Below are 27,000 nucleotides of genomic sequence, written 5' to 3' on the forward strand. Positions count from 1 at the left end.
AAAGGATCTGAAGTAAATTTTCAGAAATGTAATCAGTGAGATATTCATGATCAGACCTTCACAATCCCTGCATAACATTCCACCAACCCGTCTCTCCTACATTCTATATTCCGCCAGTGACAGTTACCAGTGACAGCGACATATGTAGCTATCAGCAGCCGGCAGCTGTAACAGAAGCTAGAACATCTCTCTCATTGAAGCCTGTATCCCACACCCCTCCTCTCACCGTCCTCGACAACTAGTGGACTGTGCCATGTGCGCATTCATAACGGCAACACAGAACGCCGAGGCTCTAGTTGCCGTCGCTACTGGAGGTGTGTCGCGGCGACTTATGACGGAGTATACCTTGGATTGGAGTTGCCTGTGATTATCCCGCGGTCAATAAGGTGAGGAACTAGCTGATGCACTAACAGCTGTTTACCTAATCCACTAATGTGCTCTATGTACCTTTACAAGAACTATATTGAACGTGTCTGAAAAAATGTAACGAATAAATTTTCTTGCGGATCTGCCTTATTAAAAGAAAAACTCCGTATTCAGATATTAGTACTGATAATGTAATTTACATTGTTAAGATCTGCAGTGACCATGTAAACTTTCCACACACAAATATATGATTCGTCTTCAATAAAAATGAGTGGAACCGCGAAATTGGGAATTAAGAAAGAATATTAATATTTTAAGAACAAAACTAAAACACTGAGACAGTTCCTTGAATTATTCATATTCCGAAGAAGTTTTACCGATGAACTTAGTTGTAAACTGTGTGGAAGGTGCATGTTTCAATGTACCAAGAAACGAGCTCGTATATGCTGTGGGTAACACTGTGAATACCTCACGTCGTGTTTGCATTGAGTATATACTATGTGTCAATGCGGAGATACATATTTGTTTCAAAATATTTTAAAACTGTTCACGCATACTTTTGTATAAAGAAAGGATTTAATCGAGAGAATGAATACATATTTTACTTTTTTCTTTACAAAATTGCCAATGATCAGACATGCAAGACAACGAGACAATTGCCCAATCCTTTTTACGTAAATGCAATATGATTTTACTAAAACATCTGCTCTTAAAAAATGTGTGAACATTCTTATAAAGAGACGACAAATGTTTAATTGTTTTTGACCGTATGAGAAAAGAAAAAAAATTCCCAAGGAGCTGCATGTAGTTATTGACTGAAGTTGTCAGTGCAGTATTAACTCATATATTATTTAACTGAAGTTGTCAGTTCGGTTTGAACTGATATATTTGTCAACTAAAGTTGTCAGTGCGGTATAAACTGATACATTTGTTGACTGAACTTGTCAGTACGGTATGAACTAATATACGTCAGTACTGTATAAATGGGTGTAGTTGTTGACTGAACGTCTCAGTACTACATCAGCTGACTTTCTGATGAAGCCAATGCAGAACAGGCCTCCTATGTGAGTCTGCAATAACGTTGGTGCTAATATCTTGATTCTATGGACGTCCTGTGTTGATGTTCTGGGTATTGCAAGTTGGAGTTCGATACAATATGACTGATTCTACTATGTGTTCCTCCTGATTATCATTCATATTATTCACTTGAGAGTTTTATTACGGTGTTTGTTTGTGTAGACCTGCAGAGTCTTTGCACCTATTACGTAAATCAGTTTACGAACAAAACAAAGATGGACCAAAATAAATGAACGTCTCAGTACTGTATGAATAGGTGTAGTTGTTGACAGAACGTCCCAGTGCTGTGTGAATAGGTGTAGTTCAGGGCGTCTCAGTGATGCATCAGCTGACTTTCTGATGAAGCCTCCAATGTGAGTCTGTAATAACGTTGGTGCTAATATCTATGGACGTCATGTGTTGATGTTCTGTGTAGTGCAAGATGGCATAAGAAACAATATAACGGTTTCTATTAAATGTTCCTCCTGATTACCATTCATAATATTACGGTGTTTGTTTGTGTTGACCTGCTGAGAGTTTTAGGGACCCTTTGTACTGACTTTCTTGTGGCTGTATGTCATCACAATTGTGACTTCGGTTCACGTACCAATATCCCAGATGACTTTAGTAGGACATTTTCCGAGCTAGGGCTTCATCTCGGGTGTTTTTGTCTTGCCATATTTTCTTCACCAAAGAGTTTGATATTCGTCCCAAGAACGATAACATTTACCTGCTCTCTTCTTAATTGATTCTAGTATATGTTCCTCTAGATTATCATTATACTATTCAACTGAGAGTTTTATTACGGTGTTTGTTTGTGTAGACCTGCAGAGACTTTGCACCTATTACGTAAATCAGTTTACGAACAAAACCAAGATGGACAAAAATGTCGCAAAACTTTCTAAGAACTGCCGAAACTACTGGCGACATGCTCCCTCACCATGTTGTCGCTTACAAGTGGCTTGTTGCTTTAAGTGTTTCAGAGACCGCATTCTGACAGAGCAATTTCGGCTGACCTGTCCCTCTTTGGGACTCATGTGTGTGAGCTTTAGTATGGCGAATTTTAGTATTCATGGAATTTCTGTTTTTGTATTCATATGATTTCTATTTTCGTATATTGATATGATTTTATTTTTATCTTTGGCTGCTCTGTTTATATGCGTTTGAGTAGCCGTCCATCTCTCAGAAATAGAGTTAGTTTGGCCTTCGCTATTGCATCTCTTGGCTTTAGGAGATTTACGACATATAGCGGATCTAGCTGCAGTTCCTGTCTTAACCGAGCCCGGGCTGGGGCAGGGTCTTGATGTTCCAGTAACAAGTGAGCAATGGATTCAGATTGATGGCAAGATGGACATACCTTGTCATGGTGCTATTCTGAGGCGTGAGATGGCGATTTCATTTTTGCTTTCATTTGAGAATGAGTATGGCTTTTGGAGGATCTTGGGTTTAATTTTGTATAGCCATCTGCCAATCTTACTTGCGTTCCACTGATCTTGCCATCTTTGGGCTATCGAGGCTTTGATTTTGCTTTATATTTCTAGTTTACTAAAGGGAATAGGCTGTATCTCCGCTTTGTCTAGAGCTAGCTGCTCTGGTGTGTCCGCTTTTTCATATCCATGAACATCTATGTCAGACGGGATCCAACACCACTTCACATATTGCCTTTGGTCCGATAGTTTTGTATATGCGTATAGAATATTATTGACTGTGTTTGGTCCGGAGTTGGAGCTGATAGCTCGAAGTGCACTTATCAAGTCTCATAGGACGACCGCCTTTGCTTCCGGTAATTCCAGCTTGAGTTTGAGTGCATGATGAATTGCCTCCAATTCAGCAGTGAATAATGACTGATCATCAGGCAGGCGAAAAGAATGTGCTTGGGGTTTGGAGCTTTGGATGTGGATCCCGTAACCAGCACTGTTGTTAATAGGATTCTTGGATCCATCAGTGTATATATGGGCCCTCGGGTGTTTTTGTCTTGCCATATTTTCTTCACCAAAGGGTTGGATGTTTGTCCCCTGAACTATAATATTGCATACTTCTTAATTGATTTCTAAGTAGTTCTAAGTAGCAGAGTTGTCAGTTGTGAGTTCTAAGTAGCACAGTTGTGAGTTCTAAGTAGTTACGTTGTGAGTTGTGAGTTCTAAGTAGCACAGTTGTGAGTTCTAAGTAGCACAGTTGTGAGTTGTGAGTTCTAAGTAGCACAGTTGTGAGTTCTAAGTAGCACAATTGTGAGTTGTGAGTTCTAAGTAGCACAGTTGTGAGTTGTGAGTTCTAAGTAGCACAGTTGTGCGTTACACCTGTCGCCTAATTATCCGGGACAGCTGGTTGTACTTCACACACAGACACATCACATGTATATCGATCAATTGTTTGGCAGACAATTAACTTACTGCTGGCCTTGCCTGCGTGAAATAACAAGCGTTACTAATAAGCGTTACTAAATAGTCATCCAATTAAGGTTTTCCGACAGTCGATCCTAGGGAACACTTGACTGGACTTGAATAGTTTTAGAAATATTTTAGGACGAAATAAAAACCAAATTAAAGTTTGAATATACGTTTCAATGTGTTTGTAGGGCATTGCTTTTCATGTTTTTACAGGACACGGAAAGCTTTTGGCGAATACTTAGTGAGTGAGTGTGTGAGTTTGGTTTTACGCCGCTTTTAGCAATATTCCAGCAATATCACGGCGGTGGACACAAGAAATGGGCTTCACAGCGAATACTTAGTGTCATTATTGTTGGGTAGTGATGCATAAACACATGAAATCGTTGGAACAGTACAATGGACTTCGTTTTTTTCAGAAATCTCCTATGATTATGGGGAAAGTGTGTCTCTTGTATATTCAAGTGTGTCTCTATTTATATTCAGTTGACTGTCCAAACGTTTTTTATGATTATGGAAATGTTTTGTCGCCTTTATTGTATTTACCTTAATCACATCGTAGTGTTTCGTTACAATGGGAAGTGTTTGCCATTCGAGAGCCGCCATGGAGCTCAAAGATAGCTAATACGACCTAGAATAGAATTAATTCACTTACTCGCTATTTACCACCAGTGGGCTGACCAGAACGTGAATCAGCTGGCGATTTGATGAAACTAAGGTTAGAGGCCTCATTTTCCAAAGTAGATCATCGTGATTACTGGTTCTTGATCCCTGACTCTCCCAAAGGGTAGGCCATGACGAACTTAACATTACGAATGTCGTAAACGACAAATCCCTTGAAGCCTTCTTGGCATTAAACCCGGTGTTAGATAGCTAAGATGAATGTGCACCGGTATATATGGACTGCTATTTTCAGCCAGGAGTCCAAACGTGAAATGATAGCGACAAAACCCTTTCTATGCTTAAATAAGAATCGATTGTAGGATTCCGACTGTATCATGAGCAGTTGCTTTTCAAACACTATAAACAATTGATGATACCAGATTTCCGCAATAAACACATACAAGTGAGTGAGTGAGTGAGCTTTACGCCGCTTTAGCAATATTCCAGCAATATCACGGCGGGGGACACCAGAAATAGGCTTCACGCATTGTACCCATGTCGGGAATCGGACCCGGGTCTTTTGCGTCAATTGTTCACCTGAAAGAAGACTGAAACATATGGTACAAGTCAAAATAAGGAATTGCTTGGGACATCATCATATTTGTCGCTGAAGCATAAATTTTTGAAATGTCACAAAACCTTTTGAAATCTTCACTGAGGCCTTGAATGATGTAACCTTAATCAAAACATTCTTGAGCAAGGGTCGTATGACGCTCTGGAGTGGAGATGTATGATATCAGTGAGAAAATACTGCAGTGTTGAATCCGAAGTGATTGAGACATGGGTTTTGTATAGGTTTTCTTGCAAGGTTGACATGCATAACAAGGTTGATGTCAACATTGATGAAATACCAGGAAAGATTTTTAAAGCCTTTCACAAATCTAGATCGTTGATTAACCGTCGTCAGCATCTGCTCACAATATTGGCCTGTCATGAACGATTCGGGAAACATTTCCAATAACTGGATTTAAGATTTCAACATCATTAAGATACTTTGATAATACCCTAAGGGTTGTCGTGCTCACATGAAAAGGAACGTAATAAAGAGCTTAAGGAAGTGACACATTGAACCAAACCTTTTCTCACAAATGTATCCTCTGATGACAACAATGCTCGTAAACAAAAAGTTTCTCTTAGAAAAACCTTTGGCCTTGGTATTCAGTTTTGTGCACAAAATACAATTTTTTTCGCGGCAACAATAATTCACTTCAGTTCCATGTGGTAGTTGTCTGTTAACAGAGATATATTCACATAATTCTCAAATCTATTTTGATCTCGGAGATGAGCGAGTATGATACATACTCAGTCTGTAACATTGTGTCTCGAAATACACCAGTAACCTCGGAGATGGGACAAGTATGGTATATGCACATTTTGTGACATTGTGTCTCTATATCCACCAGTAGCCTCGGAGATGGGATGAGTATGATATATACTCATCGTGTGACATTGTGTCTCTATATACATCAGTACACACCATTGAGGATGGGACGAGTATGATATAACGGAGACTGCAGTAAGCTACAATATCCAGATGGTCCGCGTTTGTACTTGCACATGTTACCCCAGTGTCGATATAGCGGACATTGCAGTAAGCTACAATATCCAGGTGGGCCGCGTTTGTACTTGCACATGTTACCCCAGTGTTGATATAACGGAGATCACAGTAAGCTTCTACACACAGGTGGTCAAATAAATACTTGTACATGTTACCCCAGTGTCGCCAGAAAGGAGACAACAGTTAGCTTCTACAACCAGGCGGTTCACGTCAGTACTTGTACATCACTCCGTAACAAGAGACATTGACGGGGTAGAGTAATGTCTATTAGGGGAAAAACATGAACTTGAAGTGTTGTGTGACAATGTACCTTAACCGTGTTTCCACAAGACTCTGTCGTTTCCATTTCTTCAACAAGCCATCAAATCATGCTGGATTTCACGAAATGACATGTTTTATAGATATTCTTTTAAACATTAGCATTAGCCAATGCCTTGTATTCTGTGTCAAGAGCCATTCTGTCAGTCAAACTCGAGGCGACGAGGAGGTCGGGAGTAAGTGGCAGCCATTTACATGTCGTGGACAGAATACGAGACCACTCTGGCGCTATTTTCCGACGTTTCAGCTATCAAGATTTGAGGTTACCACTTCAAACTACGAAACAGACATATTTCGCTAATTGGAAAACTTGTAGGTTCAAGAAGAACTTCGGTGCAAAAGGTACAAGTATTAGACAACCTTCTCTGACGCTGACTTTTGAATGAGGTTCACTGATTTTCAGTGATCCATTCATACAATTTTCCCGTCTATATCACCTTTTACGCCCAATGGAAGCTGTTGCGGTAGATCCAGACTGGTTTTTCTGTGGAGTTGACATTTTACATGTGTCGGACATTAATCACATAACATTGTTCTAAGTACTGCACACATTAATAATAATACTCCACCTAGTATTTCACCCAGTATTTCACAAAGTACTACAATTATTGCATTTCACTTTTGATGAAAACCACCTGACGCAGCTAAGCACTGCAAATGTTGACCACAATCACCTTGCATAGCTCTAAAATATATATCTATAACAATTCTGGGTTTTGCGAAAGTTGTAAGAGTTTTCAGTTCAGTTAACATATATGTATTTCAACAATTATTCATGATTAAAGTTAAAAAATATAGTGTAATCTTCTACATGACTTGGCGTCTAAATGAAAGACTATGTATATTGCTTTTTATACTTGTGCAGCGTAGAGGTTGTTTGTCAACGGTGGTGATGTGTATGTGCATGTGTGCCTCTTAAACAAGTCACTTCAAACAAATAGACAGGCGGTTATACATAACAATATTAATAAAATGACAGATGAAACTACTGTTTGTGACGTTTCATATAATCCTATTAAATAATTTGAGTTAAGATACTGAGATATGTCAAATACAATTTGCTAATTATGGAAAAACAGTGAAGGAAGCTGTAAGGCGATTAGAAAGTACATTGACGAGATTCACTCTCACACGTTGTGAAGATACATACGACTTTGATTTCAACAAGACGAAATGGGATTCGCTTTGAAGCCCTTCATTGCAGATGCGATTCACCAAATCTACGCGAAGCCTGGCAACACTAGGACATTCAGTGGGCTGGTTGGGAAAGGGTTAAGTTCTGCTGGTCGGAGGGTGGTTGGCTACTGATCCCACCCTGCAGGCTGTCATCGCCGAACGAGCGTGCGGGGGAGATTACAGAAGAAATCAAGCGAGGGTCAGCAGCGAGGGGAGGATCGTTAAAAATAATACACATATTTGGGTGGGTCATAGTATAATGGACATTTAATGATACAATTTAAGATAATGGTGCTAATGGAGTGTTGAAGCGAGCAAGAAAGTACATTTTTAATACAAGCTTTGAAACGAAATAGATCCGGAAAAGTTGGAACTTGAACAAGCTAAGGAGGCAAGAGACAATGGAAGTTGTGCTGTAAATTTGCAGTTTTTTGCTTGTGTTAATTACCCAAAGGTCTTTCAAAGATGTGTCAAGTTGGATTCCTAAAACTTCACACTCATCTGAATGTGAGTCAAAGTGGAAATTCTCACACAGTCAGTTTTATATTACTTCCTGATGTGGAACCTATACAAGTTCATTATCAAAATCGTCAATGTTTGGAGGCCGGGGATCAGTGTTGTTTGAAGGATTGGGTCAGTGTTGTATGAAGGTTTGGGGTTAGTGTTGTATGAAGGTTTGGGGTTAGTGTTGTTGTATGGAGGCTTGGGGTTAGTGTTGTATGAAGGTTTGGGGTTAGTGTTGTTGTATGGAGGCTTGGGGTCAGTGTTGTTGTATTAATGCTTGGGGTCAGTGTTGTATGAAGGTCTGGGGTCAGTGTTGTTGTATGGAGGCTTGGGGTCAGTTTTGTTGTATGGAGGCTTGGGGTCAGTGTTGTTGTATTAATGCTTGGGGTCAGTGTTGTATGAAGGTTTGGGGTCAGTGTTGTATTGATGCTTGGGGTCAGTGCTGTTGTATGGAGGCTTGGGGTCAGTGTTGTTGTATTAATGCTTTGGGTCAGTGTTGTATGGAGGCCTGGGGTCAGTGTTGTTGTATGAAGGTTCGGGGTCAGTGTTGTATGGAGGCCTGGGGTCAGTGTTGTTGTATGGAGGCCTGGGGTCAGTGTTGTTGTATGAAGGTCTGGGGTCAGTGTTGTTGTATGGAGGCCTGGGGTCAGTGTTGTTGTATGAAGGTCTGGGGTCAGTGTTGTTGTATGAAGGTCTGGGGTCAGTGTTGTTGTATGGAGGCCTGGGGTCAGTGTTGTTGTATGAAGGTCTGGGGTCAGTGTTGTTGTATGGAGGCCTGGGGTCAGTGTTGTTGTATGAAGGTTCGGGGTCAGTGTTGTATGGAGGCATGGGGGTCAGTGTTTTATGAAGTTTTGGGGTCAGTGTTGTATGAAGATTTGGGGTGTTCTTGAATAAGGTTGGATAACATTGGACCATCACTACTAGGTCCACATGTATTACAAAGAGTAAGTCTTATTCCTTCAAAAGTGTTTTTCGGTGATGATATAGTTTCCATTTACATAAGATTTAGTATTGTTGATTTGTATTTCAAAATTATAATTCAATAGAATGGCAACTCCTCTTGCGTTTGAATTGTATGGAACGATAATGCTTTTCAGCGCCCATTGTGTTTTCATTTTCTTTAGAGATGTGAATATCTTGCGAGCTTGTGTAAACAGATATATATAACTACAAAAAAGGTGGTGTTATTCTATATTTGCTTCAAATAAAAGTTAATTGCAGGTAAGTTCTTACCCCTTTCTAGCGTCTAAACATCTATCAAAGGAAGAAGTTCAACTGCAATACGAATTGACGTAGTGGGATCAGTAACAATAACCTGCTTAACTTTAATTTTCCCAAGATTTTACACGCATGTGGAGTAAGAAGTAACTATATGGCCTTCAACACCTTATGGACACAAACGAAAGATTCAAGAGAACAAAGTAGAAAGTGATAAAACTGAAAATAATCAAAATCAAAATCAAGGCATTTGATGTAGTTGTTGACAGAACGTCTCAGTACTGTATGAATAGGTGTAGTTGTTGACAGAACGTCTCAGTACTGTATGAATAGGTGTAGTTGTTGACAGAACGTCTCAGTACTGTATGAATAAGTGTAGTTGTTGACAGAACGTCTCAGTACTGTATGAATAGGTGTAGTTGTTGACAGAACGTCTCAGTACTATATGAATAGGTGTAGTTGTTGACAGAACGTCTCAGTACTGTATGAATAGGTGTAGTTGTTGACAGAACGTCCCAGTGCTGTATGAATAGGTGTAGTTGTTGACAGGGCGTCTCAGTGATGCATCAGCTGACTTTCTGATGAAGCCTCCAATGTGAGTCTGCAATAACGTTGGTGCTAATACCTATGGACGTCCTGTGTTGATGTTCTGTGTATTGCAAGATGGCGTAAGAAACAATATAACGGTTTCTATTAAATGTTCCTCCTTATTACCATTCATAATATTACGGTGCTTGTTGGTGTTGACCTGTTAAGAGTTTTTTTAAATTCCAGAGAGGGCGTGAACCTTCATAGTGACTTTGTGGTGGCTGTATGTCATCACAATTGCGACTTCGGTTCACGTACCAATATCCCAGATGACTTTAGTAGGACATTTTCCGAGCTAGGGCTTCATCTAGGTTTTCTTTGTCTTGCCATATTTTCTTCACCAAAGAGTTTGATATTCGCCCCAAGAACGATAACATTGCCTGCTCTCTTCTTAATTGATTCTATTATATGTTCCTCCAGATTATCATTATACTATTCAACTGAGAGTTTTATTACGGTGTTTGTTTGTGTAGACCTGCAGAGTCTTTGCACCTATTACGTAAATCAGTTTACGAACAAAACAAAGATCGACCAAAAATAATGTCGCTCCCTCACCATGTTGTCACTTACAAGTGGCACAATAATGAGGGATTATGTATTGACGTTGTTTCATTAATTCTATGACCAGCACAGTTGTGAGTTGTGAGTTCTAAGTTGCACAGTTGTGAATTCTAAGTAGCAGAGTTGTGAGTTCTAAGTTGCACAGTTGTGAGTTCTAAGTTGCACAGTTGTGAGCTGTGAGTTCTAAGTTGCACAGTTGTGAGTTCTAAGTAGCACAGTTGTGGGTTGTGAGTTGCACAGTTGTGAGTTCTAAGTTGCACAGTTTTGAGTTGTGAGTTCTAAGTAGCACAGTTGTGAGCTGTGAGTTCTAAGTTGCACAGTTGTGAGTTCTAAGTTGCACACTTTTGTCAGTTCTAAGTAGCACAATTGTGAGTTCTAAGTAGCACAGTTGTGGGTTGTGAGTTGCACAGTTGTGAGTTCTAAGTTGCACAGTTTTGAGTTGTGAGTTCTAAGTAGCACAGTTGTGAGCTGTGAGTTCTAAGTTGCACAGTTGTGAGTTCTAAGTTGCACACTTTTGTCAGTTCTAAGTAGCACAATTGTGAGTTCTAAGTAGCACAGTTGTGAGTTGTGAGTTGCACAGTTGTGAGTTCTAAGTTGCACAGTTTTGAGTTGTGAGTTATAAGTTGCACAGTTGTGAGTTGTGAGTTCTAATCCGACCTAAAATATAAATAATTCACTTACTCGCTATTTACCACCAGTGAACTGACCAGAACGTGAATCACTGGCGATTTGATGGAACTAAGGTTAGAGGCCTCATTATCCAAAGTAGATCATCGTGATTACTGGTTCTTGATCAGGGAAAGGGAAGGCCATGACGAACTTAACATTACGAATGTCGAGAACCACAAATCCCTTGAAGCCCTCTTGGCATTAATCCTGGTCTCATGGCAAGTGTTAGAGAGCTAAGATTGAACGTGCACCGGTCAATATGGACTGCTATTTTCAGCCAGGAGTCCAATCGTAAAATAAAAGTGACAAAACCCTTTCCATAGCCAAAATAAAAAGAGCAGAATCGATTGTAGGATTCCGGCTGTATCATGAACATTTGCTTTTCAAGCACTATTAAAAATTGATGATACCAGATTTCCGCAATAAGGTGTGTGTATCCTTCCACACCGATGGCAGCCGTCACAAATACATACAAAGACAAGTCAACTACCTGAAAGGAGACTTTAACTTATGGTAAAAGTCAAATAAGGAATTGCGTCGGACATCATGTTTGTCACTGAAGCGTGAAATTTTGCAATGTCCTCCAAAATACTTTTTGAAATTTTTACTGAGGCCTTGAATGTTGTTACCTTGATCAAAAACATTTTTGAGCTAGGGTCGTATGACACTCTGGAGGTGAGTTGGATGATATGAAATAAGAGTGAGGTAAGGTGAAATGGGGTTTAACGTCGCGTCCAAGATTATTGCACTTATATAGCGACGTGCATGCACGTGTTTGTGTGTGTGGCTGCTTGTACTGGTCCACTGGTAACAATGAATAAAATAATAAAATAATATATTTATACATAGTTAATAACCATTTGAAAATAATGCCTTGACGTGTGGGGGCAACTCAAGAAATCCCATTCAAGGTCAGAACAAGCAAATGTGGCTCCACATCACGGCTTTATATTTCAATCGTGATAACAACACCTGCCACATGTTTCTATTTCCTCTAATTCTGCGGAAGTAGTCGAGTCAGTTAGTTGGTAAAATGATATCAATAACTCATCTTATTCCCTTCCGAATGCTTGTGACTTGATCCATCTTCAGAGGCGTGTCTCTGTTTTGTCGATATATCAAATAACGAAGACTGTAGACAATCATTACAGGTTGAGGTTGTCTCCTATAATACGATATATGTGTGGAAAGTACATCAGCGAGCGTGGGTATGTTTACGGTTCAACATTACTGCGATAATCAGTTCTTCAGCAACAGCCTACGGCAGGCCTTGTGTCCAGGAAGCAATGGGGCCAAGATACGTGTGTGGTATTTAGGCTCACAATGAATGTAATTACTGTTTTGCCGCATACTCGTGTGCAAATTTCTATACTATTACAGGGTTTCAGACAGCGAGCAGGGCATATGTGGTTCCTGGACCTTTATCATGAACGACTGTTTTTCATGGGGCGCTGGGGTAGTCTAGTGGTTAAAGCGTTCGATCGTCACGCCGAAGGCCCAGGTTCTGTTCTCAACCACAAGTGTAAAGCTCACTTCTTGACTCCCCCGCAAAGACATTGATGGAATATGCCAAAAGTGGCGTAAAACCATACTCACCGAACACTCATGTTTATTATGCATATTATGCGACACTTTTGTTGGACTATTTGGGTGCGTTCTCGACAGGCAATCCCCAAAACTTTTAAGCAAACGCTTACATTAAATAATTGATTGACGAACTCGTGCAATACACACAGTCAGTTATGACCGACCGGGCAATACATGATTGATTACTACAGCAAACACTGACAAAATTATTGCTTCTGATGTCGTGGGCACGAGACACGGATTCAATACACGAATCATCGCCTATTGTCAAAGATCGGTTTGCAATTGCTCATTGTCCTGATAGGTTTATAAAAGAGAGACAAGCCAATTCCAAGATGCTCCGAGGCGCTGTCTTATGGCGTGTTACCTCAGCGGACGACGGAGATCCAAATTACTCCACATCCTCAGAAGCTAGCGGTAACAACTTGCGGCTATCGAAATCTAAAGTTCGAGATTCACGTGAGCATGGGTACTGACGGGATACTCCCTGTGGTTGAGGTGTCAGTGTCCCCGGCTTAGTGATCTCTGACTGGAAGAAAAATGAATCTGTACAAGATGATTATGATCAATAATGTTGCTCCATCCCGTTCTCTCCTACATTGGCAAAAGTGTTCTTTGGGACGGACGATTCCGGGTCGCCTCAGTTGCCAAATTAGGCGTGGGAGCTGAAGCCGTGGACTGATGGAAGCAGATACAGAGCCAGTAATTGAGGAATATTCATACGAATGGCTACGTGCTGCCAACTACACCAGGGTAGTTGTATCAATCAAAGTGCAAACGTCTTTCCCTAATACCGCCGCTTCCCGTAACAGAACATCTATGTCATGTGACGCACTGATCTGTTTCCCTTAATTCATCATTAATGTCATATGACGCACTGATCTGTTTCTCATAGCTGATTATTAATGTCATATGACGCACTGATCTGCTTCTTCTTACTCATTATTAATGTTAAGTGACGAATAAGCTTATATGTCGTTTAACACAATCTGTTTGTCGTAATAACCTACCTTGTCATTTAACACAGTTGTTTATCGTAATAACCTTCTTTGTCATTTAACACAATCTGTTTGTCGTAATAACCTTCTTTGTCATTTAACACAATCTGTCTGTCGTAATAACTGTCCTTGTCATATAACACAGTCTGCTTAACGGTACAAGCTTATATGTCATCTGACCCAGTCATCTGTGTACGTCAGGGTCTTCTGGGCCTGGATTTCAAATCCCCTAATTGTGATCACAGGTTTGCCTGTACCATGGCGTTTGTTTTGCTTGCTCTCTACCTCGCCAGAGGTCAGTTTTATAAATAAGCGAGACACAATCACAATATAATTAACTCATCATGATTTTCCCTGTCCTAGTGTTGGAGGGTTTTCCTCGTATTTTGAAGATTTCGTCCTCACATTCACATGGAGGTTTCTGGTTCCTCCCCATACACGTAGGCAAATAACGAAGGTTCTTCCTGAATATGTTGGTTACACTTTGTGTTTGACACTTCAAATTCTTTAAATAATGTAGGAAGATGGTGAGCAAAATTACATTAAGTCACGTAGGTTGACAGTAGCCACGTGAACTGTAACTGTATTACGTTCAAATTATCAGCGGTACGCGAGGTGTCAATGTTTCTTACTGTTGTTACTCTGTCCATTCCGCGAGAAGATCGTCAACAATAAGTCGGATATGACTTCATACATGACTACATACATGACTGCACACTTGACTGCATTCATGACTGCACATATGACTACATACATGACTGCATACATGACTATATACATGACGACATACATGACTACATACATGACTACATACATGACTGCATACATGACTACATACATGACTACATACATGACTACATACATGACTTCATACATGACTGCATACATGACTGCATACATGGCTGCACACATGACTGCACACATGACTACATACATGACTGCATACATGACTACATACATGACTGCATACATGACTACATACATGACTGCATACATGACTGCATACATGACTGCATACATGACTGCATACATGACTACATACATGACTACATACATGACTGCATACATGACTGCATACATGACTGCATACATGACTATATACATGACTGCATACATGACTACATACATGACTGCATACATGACTGCATACATGACTACATACATGACTGCATACATGACTACATACATGGCTGCATACATGACTGCATACTGCATAAATGACTACATACATGACTGCATACATGACTACATACATGACTGCATACATGACTGCATACATGACTACATACATGACTACATACATGACTGCATACATGACTACATACATGACTGCATACATGACTGCATACATGACTGCATACATGACTTCATACATGACTGCATACATGACTACATACATGACTGCATACATGACTACATACATGACTGCATACATGACTACATACATGACTGCATACATGACTACATACATGACTGCATACATGACTGCATACATGACTTCATACATGACTACATACATGACTGCATACATGACTATATACATGACTGCATACTGCATACATGACTACATACATGACTGCATACATGACTACATACATGACTGCATACATGACTGCATACATGACTACATACATGACTACATACATGACTGCATACATGACTACATACATGACTGCATACATGACTGCATACATGACTGCATACATGACTGCATACATGACTGCATACATGACTGCATACATGACTGCACACATGACTTCATACATGACTACATACATGACTGCATACATGACTGCATACATGACTACATGCATGACTGCATACATGACTACATACATGACTGCATACATGACTGCATACATGACTGCACACATGACTTCATACATGACTACATACATGACTGCATACATGACTGCATACATGACTACATGCATGACTGCATACATGACTACATACATGACTGCATACATGACTGCATACATGACTGCATACATGACTGGACACACATGACTGCACATATGACTGCACACATGCATACATGACTACACACATAGCTTAGATGATTGCGTGACTACATACATGACTACACGCATGACTGCAAGTATAATTACATACAGGCCTAAATATATAACTACACACCTGGCATCACACGTGTCAGATTCGCGTAGTGAACGGAGTAGGAACTGTGTTCACTGTTTATGTATTATGGTTACTTAGAGTTACATATGAACACACTGATTATTGGTTGGTATGAGAGGCGGAGTGAAGATGTTAGAATATTGGAAGTTGTTTGTCTTTAGTCAATTGAAGTGCCACGTGTTTGTTAAAGCTGCAGACTGGCAACATGCCTCTAAGAGAATTGTGTTAATGTACATCAAATATTAAGTTTCTCTTGGCTGAATTTGTAATCTTGCGCTGTCAAATAAAGTGACGACGAGATCCATCTGAACCTTTATCAGTCAAGGACTCAATGACACATGCACCAAATGAGGAAGTCGTTACTAGCTTGTTTGAAATTTGAGTACACTAGCCTTTCGGGAACTGTCAGTGTTTGACTTTCTGCAAGAGGGGAAATGTGTCCTTGGATGCGGAAGATCTCCCCCAGGGCAGATTAGCCCTTGCCCGGTGATTAATATTATAAACATGTCCACCCGATCTATCGAGTCGCCTCTTACGACCAGCATCGGTTGATGGGGACCATTTATAACCCGAAACCCACACGGAGGTTAATGTACATCGGTATGGTCTTTGCGTCAAGGATGTGTAGGAGATTAACATAAAAAAACATATGATGTACATTAACATTGTATATAGTAAGTCACAGGCAGTTGCCTCTTATATTAGTCGCCCTCTAGTTTGACTTGGAACGCAGAAACGTCATAAAAGAATTGGTGATGTCATATGCCCCGCCTAGTTGAAAACAAAGAAATATCATATACACTTTAAACGGGGTGTATAACATTGGGATTTAAAAAAAAAATAATTGAAAAAAGGAATATTTTATGGAATAAGAAAATAATTTATATACCGACTATAGATAGTGGGAAGCAGTGAGTGAGTGAATGAGTGACGATGGTAAGCAGGGAGTGAGTGAGTGACGATGGTAAGCAGGGAGTGAGTGAGTGATTGACGATGGTAAGCAGGGAGTGAGTGAGTGAGTGAGTGACGATGGTAAGCAGTGAGTGAGTGAATGAGTGACGATGGTAAGCAGGGAGTGAGTGAGTGACGATGGTAAGCAGGGAGTGAGTGAGTGATTGACGATGGTAAGCAGGGAGTGAGTGAGTATGTGAGTGACGATGGTAAGCAGGGAGTGAGTGTGAGTTGACTATAGATAGTGTGAATCATGTTTTCAACCAAAGTGATTGCACCCACCCACACCTTTAATTTATAACAGAACCATCTCATTGTTAAGATAGTTTTAAGAAGTTGTTGTCAGAAGCTGTAATCAGCAATCAATGATGAGTATATACCACTCACTCAGTGACAAAAAACAAAACAAATATTATAGGTCACATTGCCTAGGGAGAATATGTACAAAACATATCTGCAGTGTGCTCAATTGACATTTCTGTTATCGTGAAAGAAAACAATAAAGGGAGTAAGTGAGTGAGTTGGGTTTAACGCCGCTTTTAACAGTATTCCAGTTATATCGCCGCGTGTCAGCTTAATGTTGGAGGAAAGCCCGAAGTCATGCAGGTCTCAGACGTTTACCACTTCGGTGAAACCCACGAGTACGGATATGGAACTGACAAACCTAGAAACATAATCGGGGCGAACCGGGATTCGAACCCACAATCATAGGTTTCTGGCATGCCCAAGGGACTGCTCTGCACAGCGAATCGCGGCGCCTTAGACGACTGGGCCACCCGTGCCCCCAAGCAGGGAGTGAGATGATATCATGCTTGTTGAAATTTCTCATCACAGCAAGTACAAAGTAACACGCTCGTTCTGATAATGCTGCCCCATGCTTTGACCTTTACACGGTGTTTTCACACCTCCTTTCTCACTGCACTGTCTTCCACACTTTCAATGAAAATTGTGTTAGTCTCGGAGGCGACCGGTAGGCCAGAACATGCTTATCGTTTTCGCAATCACCCGGTGTCATCAATTTTCAGCACTATATTGCCTTTTACGGCCAATGGAATCTGAGACAGATTTTACTCTGGCGTTGGCATTTTAAATGTGACACTCTAGCCTCAACTTCCGGGCTTTACAATCTGCTAGACATATTTAATGCATCCTTACCACTAAATAATTCTAAGACGTATTTATCGGTATCTGAAATATGCCAAACATTTCCGCATACCTGTGAGGTCCATGTATTATGTGCAGGTGGGTGGGTAGGTGGAGAGGTTATCTTAGCAATTACAGCAAAGTAACGTCATTGTTACAAACTGAAAGATATTTAATTTGTTTAAATGGTAAAAGTTTTATCAGAGCTTATTGTAAACTTAGATTTTCAATTTCAAAGTTTAACGTAAATATATGTCGCAGGTCCAAAGACGGCGATACTGTGAACTATATTTGTTCAAACTGTTCATCCGGAGAAGTAGAGGATGAATACCTTGTCTTACTTATATTTGTAGCGTATTCCAATTTAAGGTATAAATTTCTCCCCATGTTGCAAGGTATTTTCAAAGATCAGTTAATGATAAATCTGCTAAACTCTGAAAATCCTGATATGATCCATGATGTTTCTGTTTTCTTAAAACATGTCTTTATAATGAGGAATGTGTAACTTGATTTAAAATCTAATCATGTACATCACATGACAATCTGCATTGTACTTTGGGCCTTGATGCCTAAATTACTGAATAAACTGTCTGTCTGTCTGTCTGTAATTCAAGGATACGTTTATCTTGCAGACACACATTGCAGACGATGTCACGACCTTCCTGTCAAAACGACGAATCTTCCGAATAGGACTCCTAACATTCGTGTAAATACTGGCAGTTGGTGTCCGGCGGCTTGACGTTGCTTTGCGGCGACGTGGACATGGGGTATAACGCGAGCATGACGTCCTGGAACATGTCCGACGACGAGCACCACACTAACTCGGCATACACCTGCAACAACTCGTCGTCTGAGGTAAAGACCGTCCCGGAGATGCCGCTGTACATACTGGTGACGTCAACACTTCTTTACGTCATTATATTTCTCACTGGCACCGTCGGGAACAGCGTGGTTGCAGCCGTGGTGGGATTGCACCACGACATGCGCACTTCCACCAATCTGTTCCTGGTGAACCTGGCAATCGCGGACTTGATGGTGATCACCGTGTGCATGCCAACGGCCCTGGTGGATATATACGCCAAGGATATCTGGCATTTCGGGGCCATAATGTGTAAGTACATATACATATCAACTTGTTATACCTTAATTTATATTTTAAGAATCTTGTTATTCTATTGGTTAATCCGTACCACGTGACGAAACAAAACATTTCAGTGAAGACTCAGATATCATGTGACTGACACTGACCTCGAATATTGACTCGTCACATGATAAATATTGACTCGTCTGCTAGAAAACAAGATGGCGTCTGGTACGAACATTTCATTGTTCGCAGCTGATTTACTGCAACAGAGGACATTATAAACTTAAAGTGAAAACGAGACCGCCTCCGTGGTCTAATGGGAGAGCGTCCGCCCGGAGAGCGGAAGGTCCAGGGTTCGATCCCCGACCGCGTCATACCAAAAGACGTTAAAAGATGGTACTTATTGTTACACTGTCTGGCGCTCGGCATTAAGGGACTAAAACAAGGAGTGGTCGGCTCGGAGTCAGTATACTGTGTCTGACTGGGGTATTCATGTAAAACTGCGGCAGGGTATCTCAGTGAGCTAGCACTATAAATCGGCATCAGTCGGGACTAGTACAAGCAACCACACACACACACACACACACACGTGCATGCACGTCGCTATATAAGTGCCATAATCTTGGACGCGACGTTAAACCCTATTTCACCTCACCTATAACAAAACGAATGATTACTCTTGACGAGGTCAATATGGGAAAACAAAGATTCTCGGACCCGACCCCTTCGGCGGTCTGACCACCAAGGTCGGGTCCTCGGGTCCTTGCTTTCGCATATTGACCTCGTCAAGAGTAATTAGTTGTCTAATATATGAAACCCATCAATATAAAATAGAAATACAATATATGGAAGTTCATTTCCCTTAAACAATTAGTTTAGACTGACAAGAATTTGCTGTTAATCAAAAACATATTTTTGGGGAAAATGTGTAAGGTTCGCGATGTTCATATTTTCGAGAATAAAATCTTGTGAAATCATATACCAGTGAAAAGAATTGTTCATACAGTGGGCAAATTCAGCAATGACCACGAAATATATTTCATTTTGTAAATACCCAAAAGGTTCGTTTTGCGAAAAATGCATATGGAAAGTATCCTAGCGCAATATTGTCATCCATGCATCGACGTTGAGAAATTGTACATCATAATGGCGAAATAATTCAGGACAGTAGCGCACAAATGGAAAGCAAAAGGATTGGTCACGCCGGAGAGCTCATCCAACAGGTTGCTGATGATCTAGAAAATATATTAATGTGAGTTGAATGTTATCCGATTTGCACAGGCGACGTAGACATATAGCGACAGGGCGCGAAGACAGTCGGATAAGACTCTTGGCGTTATAGTCAAGGCAAGATAAGGTTTCACTTGGAACAAATTGCAATTCTACAAGGTCCCCCAAACAACATATTAAAAGCCCCAAGCAATCCCAGTTTTGGAAATATTCAAAAAGTCTAATATGGCCACCAATTATCAAGTGAAAAAATGGCCGGGATTGCCTGGACTATTAGGGAATAACCTCATCAAGCATAAACGCTCAGTTTAGGAACATCGCTCACAGACGATTAAAGTGATAGAACTGTGCGCAATCTGCAGGATGAACACGGCATTGTTTTGTGATTGGCACTGCTAATAACAGGCGTTTAAGAATGGAAGGAGTAAAGCGGTATAGCGTTAGTTGCGCCGATAGCGACATCCGCCTTAATAGCCGACTCACGGCGATTAGTTAGCGTGATGAATCTGAGGCCTGGAATTGTTCGTCAGTTTTAATTCCGTTAGATAATGCCCGCTCATACAACTTGTGTGTCGAACCCTTAATTCCCCCATTAGCATATAGATTCTTTATACACTAAACTACCGCTGTGTAGGATCCATAATGATCAGATTGTGTTTGTGCCACTTCACAAAGGAAACAAGCACGATAAACGAAGACTTTTAGGACATTCTTCTTATCAATAATTCATGTTAATCAAAGTGAGTGAGTGAGTGAGTGAGTGAGTATGGGCTTACGCCGCTTTCAGCAATACTCCACCAATATCACGGCGGGCGACACCAGAAATTGGCTTCACACATTGTACACATGTGGGGAATCGAACCCAGGTCTTCGGCGTGACGAGCGAACGCTTTAACCACTAGGCTACCCTCCGCCCCTGAATGTCTAAATGTCGCTTTAGTTAGGATCGTTTATGTATTAGATGTTTCCCATCGGGTTCTAGGTAACCTGCATCTGTGACCCTGCTCCCATATACTCACCTGTTTACTAGAAAGAACTCAAGAGACGAAATAAACAAAGCATGTTGTACGAAAGTTGTTTCATGGTGCAGTGTCATTGCTATCTCACTAGTCTACCTTACTTTTCTCTCGACTGTATCACCATCACAAGTTGTATATCGATAGAACTGCCTTCTTTGTTCATCATGTCAACTTCTAAATATCCCTTCACGAAACGATCGCACATATCTTCCTTGCTAATTACACGACTGTATTCACTATTTCACATATCTACCGTGCTAATTACCCGGTAATGATAACTCCTTCACATATCAACCTTATTATTTTCACCCGACTGTAGTCACCATTGCTCATATCTACCGTGCTAATTACCCGGTAATGATAACTCCTTCACATATCTACCTTAAAATTCACCCGACTGTAGTCACTATTGCACATATCTACCGTGCTAATTACCCGGTGATGATAACTCCATCACATATCTACCTTAAACTTCACCCGACTGTAGTCACTATTGCACATACATGTATCTACCTTGCTAATTATCCGGCAGTAATTATTACCTCATATATATACCTAAGGGCTTACAATTCAGTTAAGATAGACACAATTTTTATGGATAACAACTTCTTTAATACTGTAAAAAAGCGACGTTTCGGTATAGATCCTTATACCGTTGTCAAACAAGACTGAATGAGGGACATAGTGCAGAATATATATAGCAAGTGGATTACAATTCAGTGTAATTAATGTTCTCTCTCCTGTAACTAATATGTCACATATCTACCTTACAATTCACTGTAATTAATGTTCTCTCTCCTGTAACTAATATGTCACATATCTACCTTACAATCAGACCTACTGTAATTACTGTCTCTCATTTCTACCTTACTATTTTACATTACTGTAACTACTATCACACATACCGTACACATTATCCAACTGTGATGCCTATCTGAATTACATTCTGCATGTGCCTTACGATCCATACAGATATTTTTCAGCCTACTATAATTCCTACCTCACCAGTCTACCTTACAATCCCTGCGGTACTCAAATCTCACATATCTACCTTACAAATCAACCTGGGGCGGTGGGGTAGCCTAATGGTTAAAGCGTTCGATCGTCACGCCGAAAACCCGGGTTCCATTCCCCACATGGATACGGAGTGTGAAGCCCATTTCTGGTGTTCCCCACCGTGATTGTGCGTAAATGTTGTTATAAGCCGGGTAACATCTCATTCACTCACTGCAATTCACCCCACTGATATTCCCCTATACCTCAGACTGGAATACAAGTAGATGTTGCGAGTCCCTGCGGATGATCTTCGCTTCTTTAATGTGACTTCTTTGAGGTACATTCTGCAAAAAACTTGAATCGTACAAGGAAGATGAGGCGGGCATCTTGTTTCTAAAACTAGTGCGTCTCCTGGACAGCGTCAGGGTATAAGGGAATAGTTTATGTGGAATCCGATGTAAGGCTGTAACTGAATTATGAATTAAACATGGACGTGTGTTGAATCTTAGTGCACTATGTTCCGTTATACCAAACACAATGATGACGATATTGAAATTTAATGACATTAATGATTGGACATTAGCGAATATCCCCTATTTGATAAAAATACAACAAAACGAACGCAGAAGAAAACATTCCGATTTAATCTCCTGAAAGGTTACAAACATGGAATTTATTTTATTGAATGCTTTTCCTAATCGTGTTCTCTTGAAAACAGACAAACTGTTAGGCAGATAAACAGACACTCATATATGGTTACAGGTGGTAAGAAAGCAGGTCAACAATTTAAATTAGCTTTAAAATTAAGGCACACATTTTCAACAATCACTCGGGGGCTGTAGAGGAGATGACGGGAGGGTGGCGATGAGGCTTGGACCTTGGGAGTGGTGGTTGTGGGTTAGTAGAGATTGTGGAGTAGGGAAGGGCAGGGCAAATTAGGGATGATTTCAGTTCTAGGATCGTTAAATGTTTAGCAAACTGCCCACGGTAAAATATCGCGAAGAGAACCAGTGGTAAAGATAACACTGGGTCACCACTGAAGATAATAGTCTTTATAAATTCACAAGAAGCATACTAGTCATATTGAGGGGCCAGGTTGTTGGAGGGGGGTCTACTGAACACGTGATTGCCGAAATAGTTGCTGACTAATTGAACTATACTTCATATTATAAGTACCAACCAACTCGTGTCCTTTCAACCGATTTCTTTTACCATATGTTGTTTCGTAATTGATTTGTTACACAGCTTCAGCTTTATATTGTCTTTCTAGGCACCCTTGTCCCGATGTTAGAGAACTGTGCGGCCCATGCCTCGGTGTTGACAATGATGGTGATCGCCAGTGAGAGGTTCCAGGCCATCTGCCACCCACTCCGTATCAGGGACACCAAGATCTACTCCAAGTCCATGAAGCTGTTCATCGTACTAGTCATCTGGTTCATCTCCATGCTGTCCAGCATGCCTTTCCTGGGAATCTCAGTGTACCGGGACTCTCGCTACTACGACGGGACTCCGATCAAGGTTTGCAGACAATCCATCGTCCTACCCTGGCAGAAGGGCTACGTAGTCTGTCTGTTCGTGGTGTTCTTTACCCTGCCGTTTGTGGTTCTGGCTATTCTATATCTCGTCATAGCGCGGGCGCTGGTGCAGGAGTTCCGGTTCAGTGACAAGCTGGATGAACAGAGATGTCACAGCAAGAACAAGGCCAGGAGGAAGGTTGTCATCATGTTGGTGGTAATAACTCTTCTCTTCTTCTTCTTCCATCTTCCCTTCAGGACAGTGAGCCTGTGGATGATCTTCGCCAATCCCGCCAAGATCAGAGCTCTGGGGTTTGAGGGGTTCTGGAACCTGCTGTGTTTTGCAAGGATTATGTTCTTTCTTAACAGTTGCACTAATCCTGTTGTGTATAGTCTCATATCAACCAAGTTCCGACGGGCCTTCATCAGGACCTGCCTGGGTAAGAGGCACAATGTGTCTAGGGAAAACACATACACGACGGCTGGTACGCACATCTCCCTCAAAGTGATGCACAAGTGACTAGCACATATATGTGGCATCACGTCTAACAAGGCAAAAAGTGATTCCATCTTATGATAATGACTAACTGAGGATGGACTTTGCTGCAGGATATTCTGCAACACATTCGTGACGATTTTGCTGCCGGACAGTGTGAACACCCAAACATTCTTTAGGACGTCTTTCCAGTTGAACAGTGCTCAACACCTTGGGACGTCTTTGTAGCAGGAAAGTGTGTAAACCCATTGGACGGCTTTGCGTGACTGCATGCAGCATATTAGTGAAGACAGTACTGACTGGTAGCGATCATCCTTACATAATTGTTCCGACTCTTTTACTGAGTATTATTTTTTGGAGTTCTGGTGTTTTTTTCGGGATGACCGTTATTTAAATTGAACATTTCTCCATCCCTGAATGATATTTGTATTCCTTCACGAACACCACAGTTTCAAGTACATTTTGCTCAAAACACTGGGTGATAGTGTAAATAAACTTGTTCATAACGGAACAGTGTTCATGTGTATATTTGGTAACAAATTTATCAGAATGTAGTAAAAAAAGCAAATGAAAGAAAATATGAAATAATTAAAAATAATCTGGATGTAGGGTGTGCTTCTCTGCAGCGGGGATTACACATTCTTTTGTAATAGATCAACTGTTTGTGTTGCCACAAGGATTTATAATAATTGTGGAGGGGTCTTGGTGTTACTCTGATTCTCAGTATGGACACGCATGGTGACTGTACAAGGTCGGTACAATGTCTGAGACTTACAAGGTCGGTACAATGTCCGAGACTGTACAAGGTCGGTACAATGTGAGAGACTGTACGAGGTCTGTACAATGTCAGAGACTGTACAAGGTCGGTACAATGTGAGAGACTGCACAAGGGCGGTATAATATCCGAGACCGTACAAGGTCGGTACAATGCCAGAGACCGTACAAAGTCGGTACAATGTGAGAGACTGTACAAGGTCGGTACAATATCCGAGACCGTACAAGGTCGGTACAATGTCAGAGACTGTACAAAGTCGGTACAATGTCAGAGACCGTACAAGGTCGGTACAATGTCAGAGACCGTACGAGGTCTGTACAATGTCCGAGACTGTACAAGGTCGGTACAGTGTCCGAGACTTACAAGGTCGGTGCAATGTCATAGACTGTACAAGGTCGGTACAATGTCAGAGACTGCACAAGGTCGGTACAATGTCCGAGACCGTACAAGGTCTGTACAATGTCAGAGTCTGTACAATGTCGGTACAATGTCAGAGACTGTACAAGGTCGGTACAATGTGAGAGACTGTACGAGGTCTGTACAATGTCAGAGACTGTACAAGGTCGGTACAATGTCATAGACTGTACAAGGTCGGTACAATATCAGATACCGTACAAGGTCGGTACAATGTCAGAGACTGTACAAGGTCGGTACAATGTCAGATACCGTACAAGGTCGGTACAATATTGACTATAATATTATCTCAGAGATCGTAAGCTCTCAGACAGAAATCCCACTACCACATCCCCCCCCCCCCCCCCCCTCCTCGAAAATGACAGGGTTGTGTCAGATAAATATAAGGAGAAATGCAATTTTGATTGTAATAGCAAGAGGACAAATATTACGCCACTAGCTCCTGAAGTTACACTTAGACACCCTAAAAGCACATACCCAATACGTTATGGCCGTAGGTCTCGGAACAGAGTGTTTCAGCATTATGATCTGTACTTACGGATGAGGTAACTGTCAATGCATTACCTCTGAATATTCACATTGTATCCCGTACATTATAAATTTACGAGGATATTAACATGTAAGTCCCTGCCCCATTGTCGGCATGTGGTAAAATGTCCATGACGAAGCTCAGTGTGTCAATAAAACTCTTCTCGGGGAAAGTATCAGGCACAAGTTCAGTTTCCAAAATATTGTCATTAGGCAAAGTAATCAAAAGCCACAAACTTTGCAAGGAAATGCGAACCAATTCTCTTTCAGCTTTACAGATGCAATCTTGTCTACATGGGGAATATAATAGATTCTTCTTGCGATACCTTGGCTTGAGGTCAACCATTCAACATAGAACATAACCGTTGGGGACACACATCTTTATGATATTTATGTACCATCGCTCAAATAACATTCCCATCTTATTTCACCTCAGGGATCTGCCAGAAAGGTTGGTACCATATAGACTGATGCCTACAGACTGGTACTATTAAGACTGGTGTGTTATAGACTGATGTCATTTAAACTTCTTAAGATCTCGGCTAATATTATATATAAGATAGCTACGCCATAAATGGCAAAGAACAATGAAGAACGATGCGTTGTTTATTTCACGATAAAACCGTGTTCTATCATGACGTCATTTCTGGAGATTCGATCATGCGTTCGCAACTTGATAGCGTCGTAAATTGGACGACGTTATTTTTTGGTAGGGAAGTGTCTAGAAAGTTGTTCCCCATATATACTGAACAAAAAAAGTTCCTGTGACATTGAATAAGATTTAATGCAAAGTTATGTTTTTACCAAATCTGAAACAATTTCGGTTTGCAACAGATAAAAGACTCCTGTAAGTGTTCAAATGGTTTAATTTGCCATACTGACTTAAGAAAATGCGTGATTAAAAAAACCACATGAACATGCCAAAATGTCAATTAACAAATCAATAGCGTGTGTGTCCACCTCTGGTTGCGATACAAACAACACATCTTCGTCTCATGGAATGGACCAGGCGTCGCACAAAGTCCTGTGGGATATCTGTCCATATCTTCTGGAGCATGTTTCGAA

At 40.9% G+C, this 27,000-nt stretch overlaps 1 protein-coding gene across 1 annotated transcript; it reads left to right on the plus strand.

Annotated features, from left to right (window-relative positions):
- The first annotated feature begins 309 nt into the window (after window positions 1-309).
- LOC139453085 (neuropeptide CCHamide-2 receptor-like) lies at window positions 310-24,659 on the plus strand. Its single transcript, XM_071234708.1, has 3 exons — window positions 310-386; window positions 18,512-18,990; window positions 23,479-24,659. Exons 2-3 carry the CDS (start codon window positions 18,642-18,644, stop codon window positions 24,240-24,242), a joined length of 1,113 nt encoding a protein of 370 aa, XP_071090809.1. The 5' UTR covers window positions 310-386; window positions 18,512-18,641; the 3' UTR covers window positions 24,243-24,659.
- The last annotated feature ends 2,341 nt before the right edge of the window (window positions 24,660-27,000 follow it).

This window comes from Haliotis cracherodii, unplaced genomic scaffold (assembly GCF_022045235.1).
Source record: "Haliotis cracherodii isolate W230 unplaced genomic scaffold, xgHalCrac1.p SCAF_9, whole genome shotgun sequence".
Classification (NCBI taxonomy): domain Eukaryota; kingdom Metazoa; phylum Mollusca; class Gastropoda; order Lepetellida; family Haliotidae; genus Haliotis; species Haliotis cracherodii.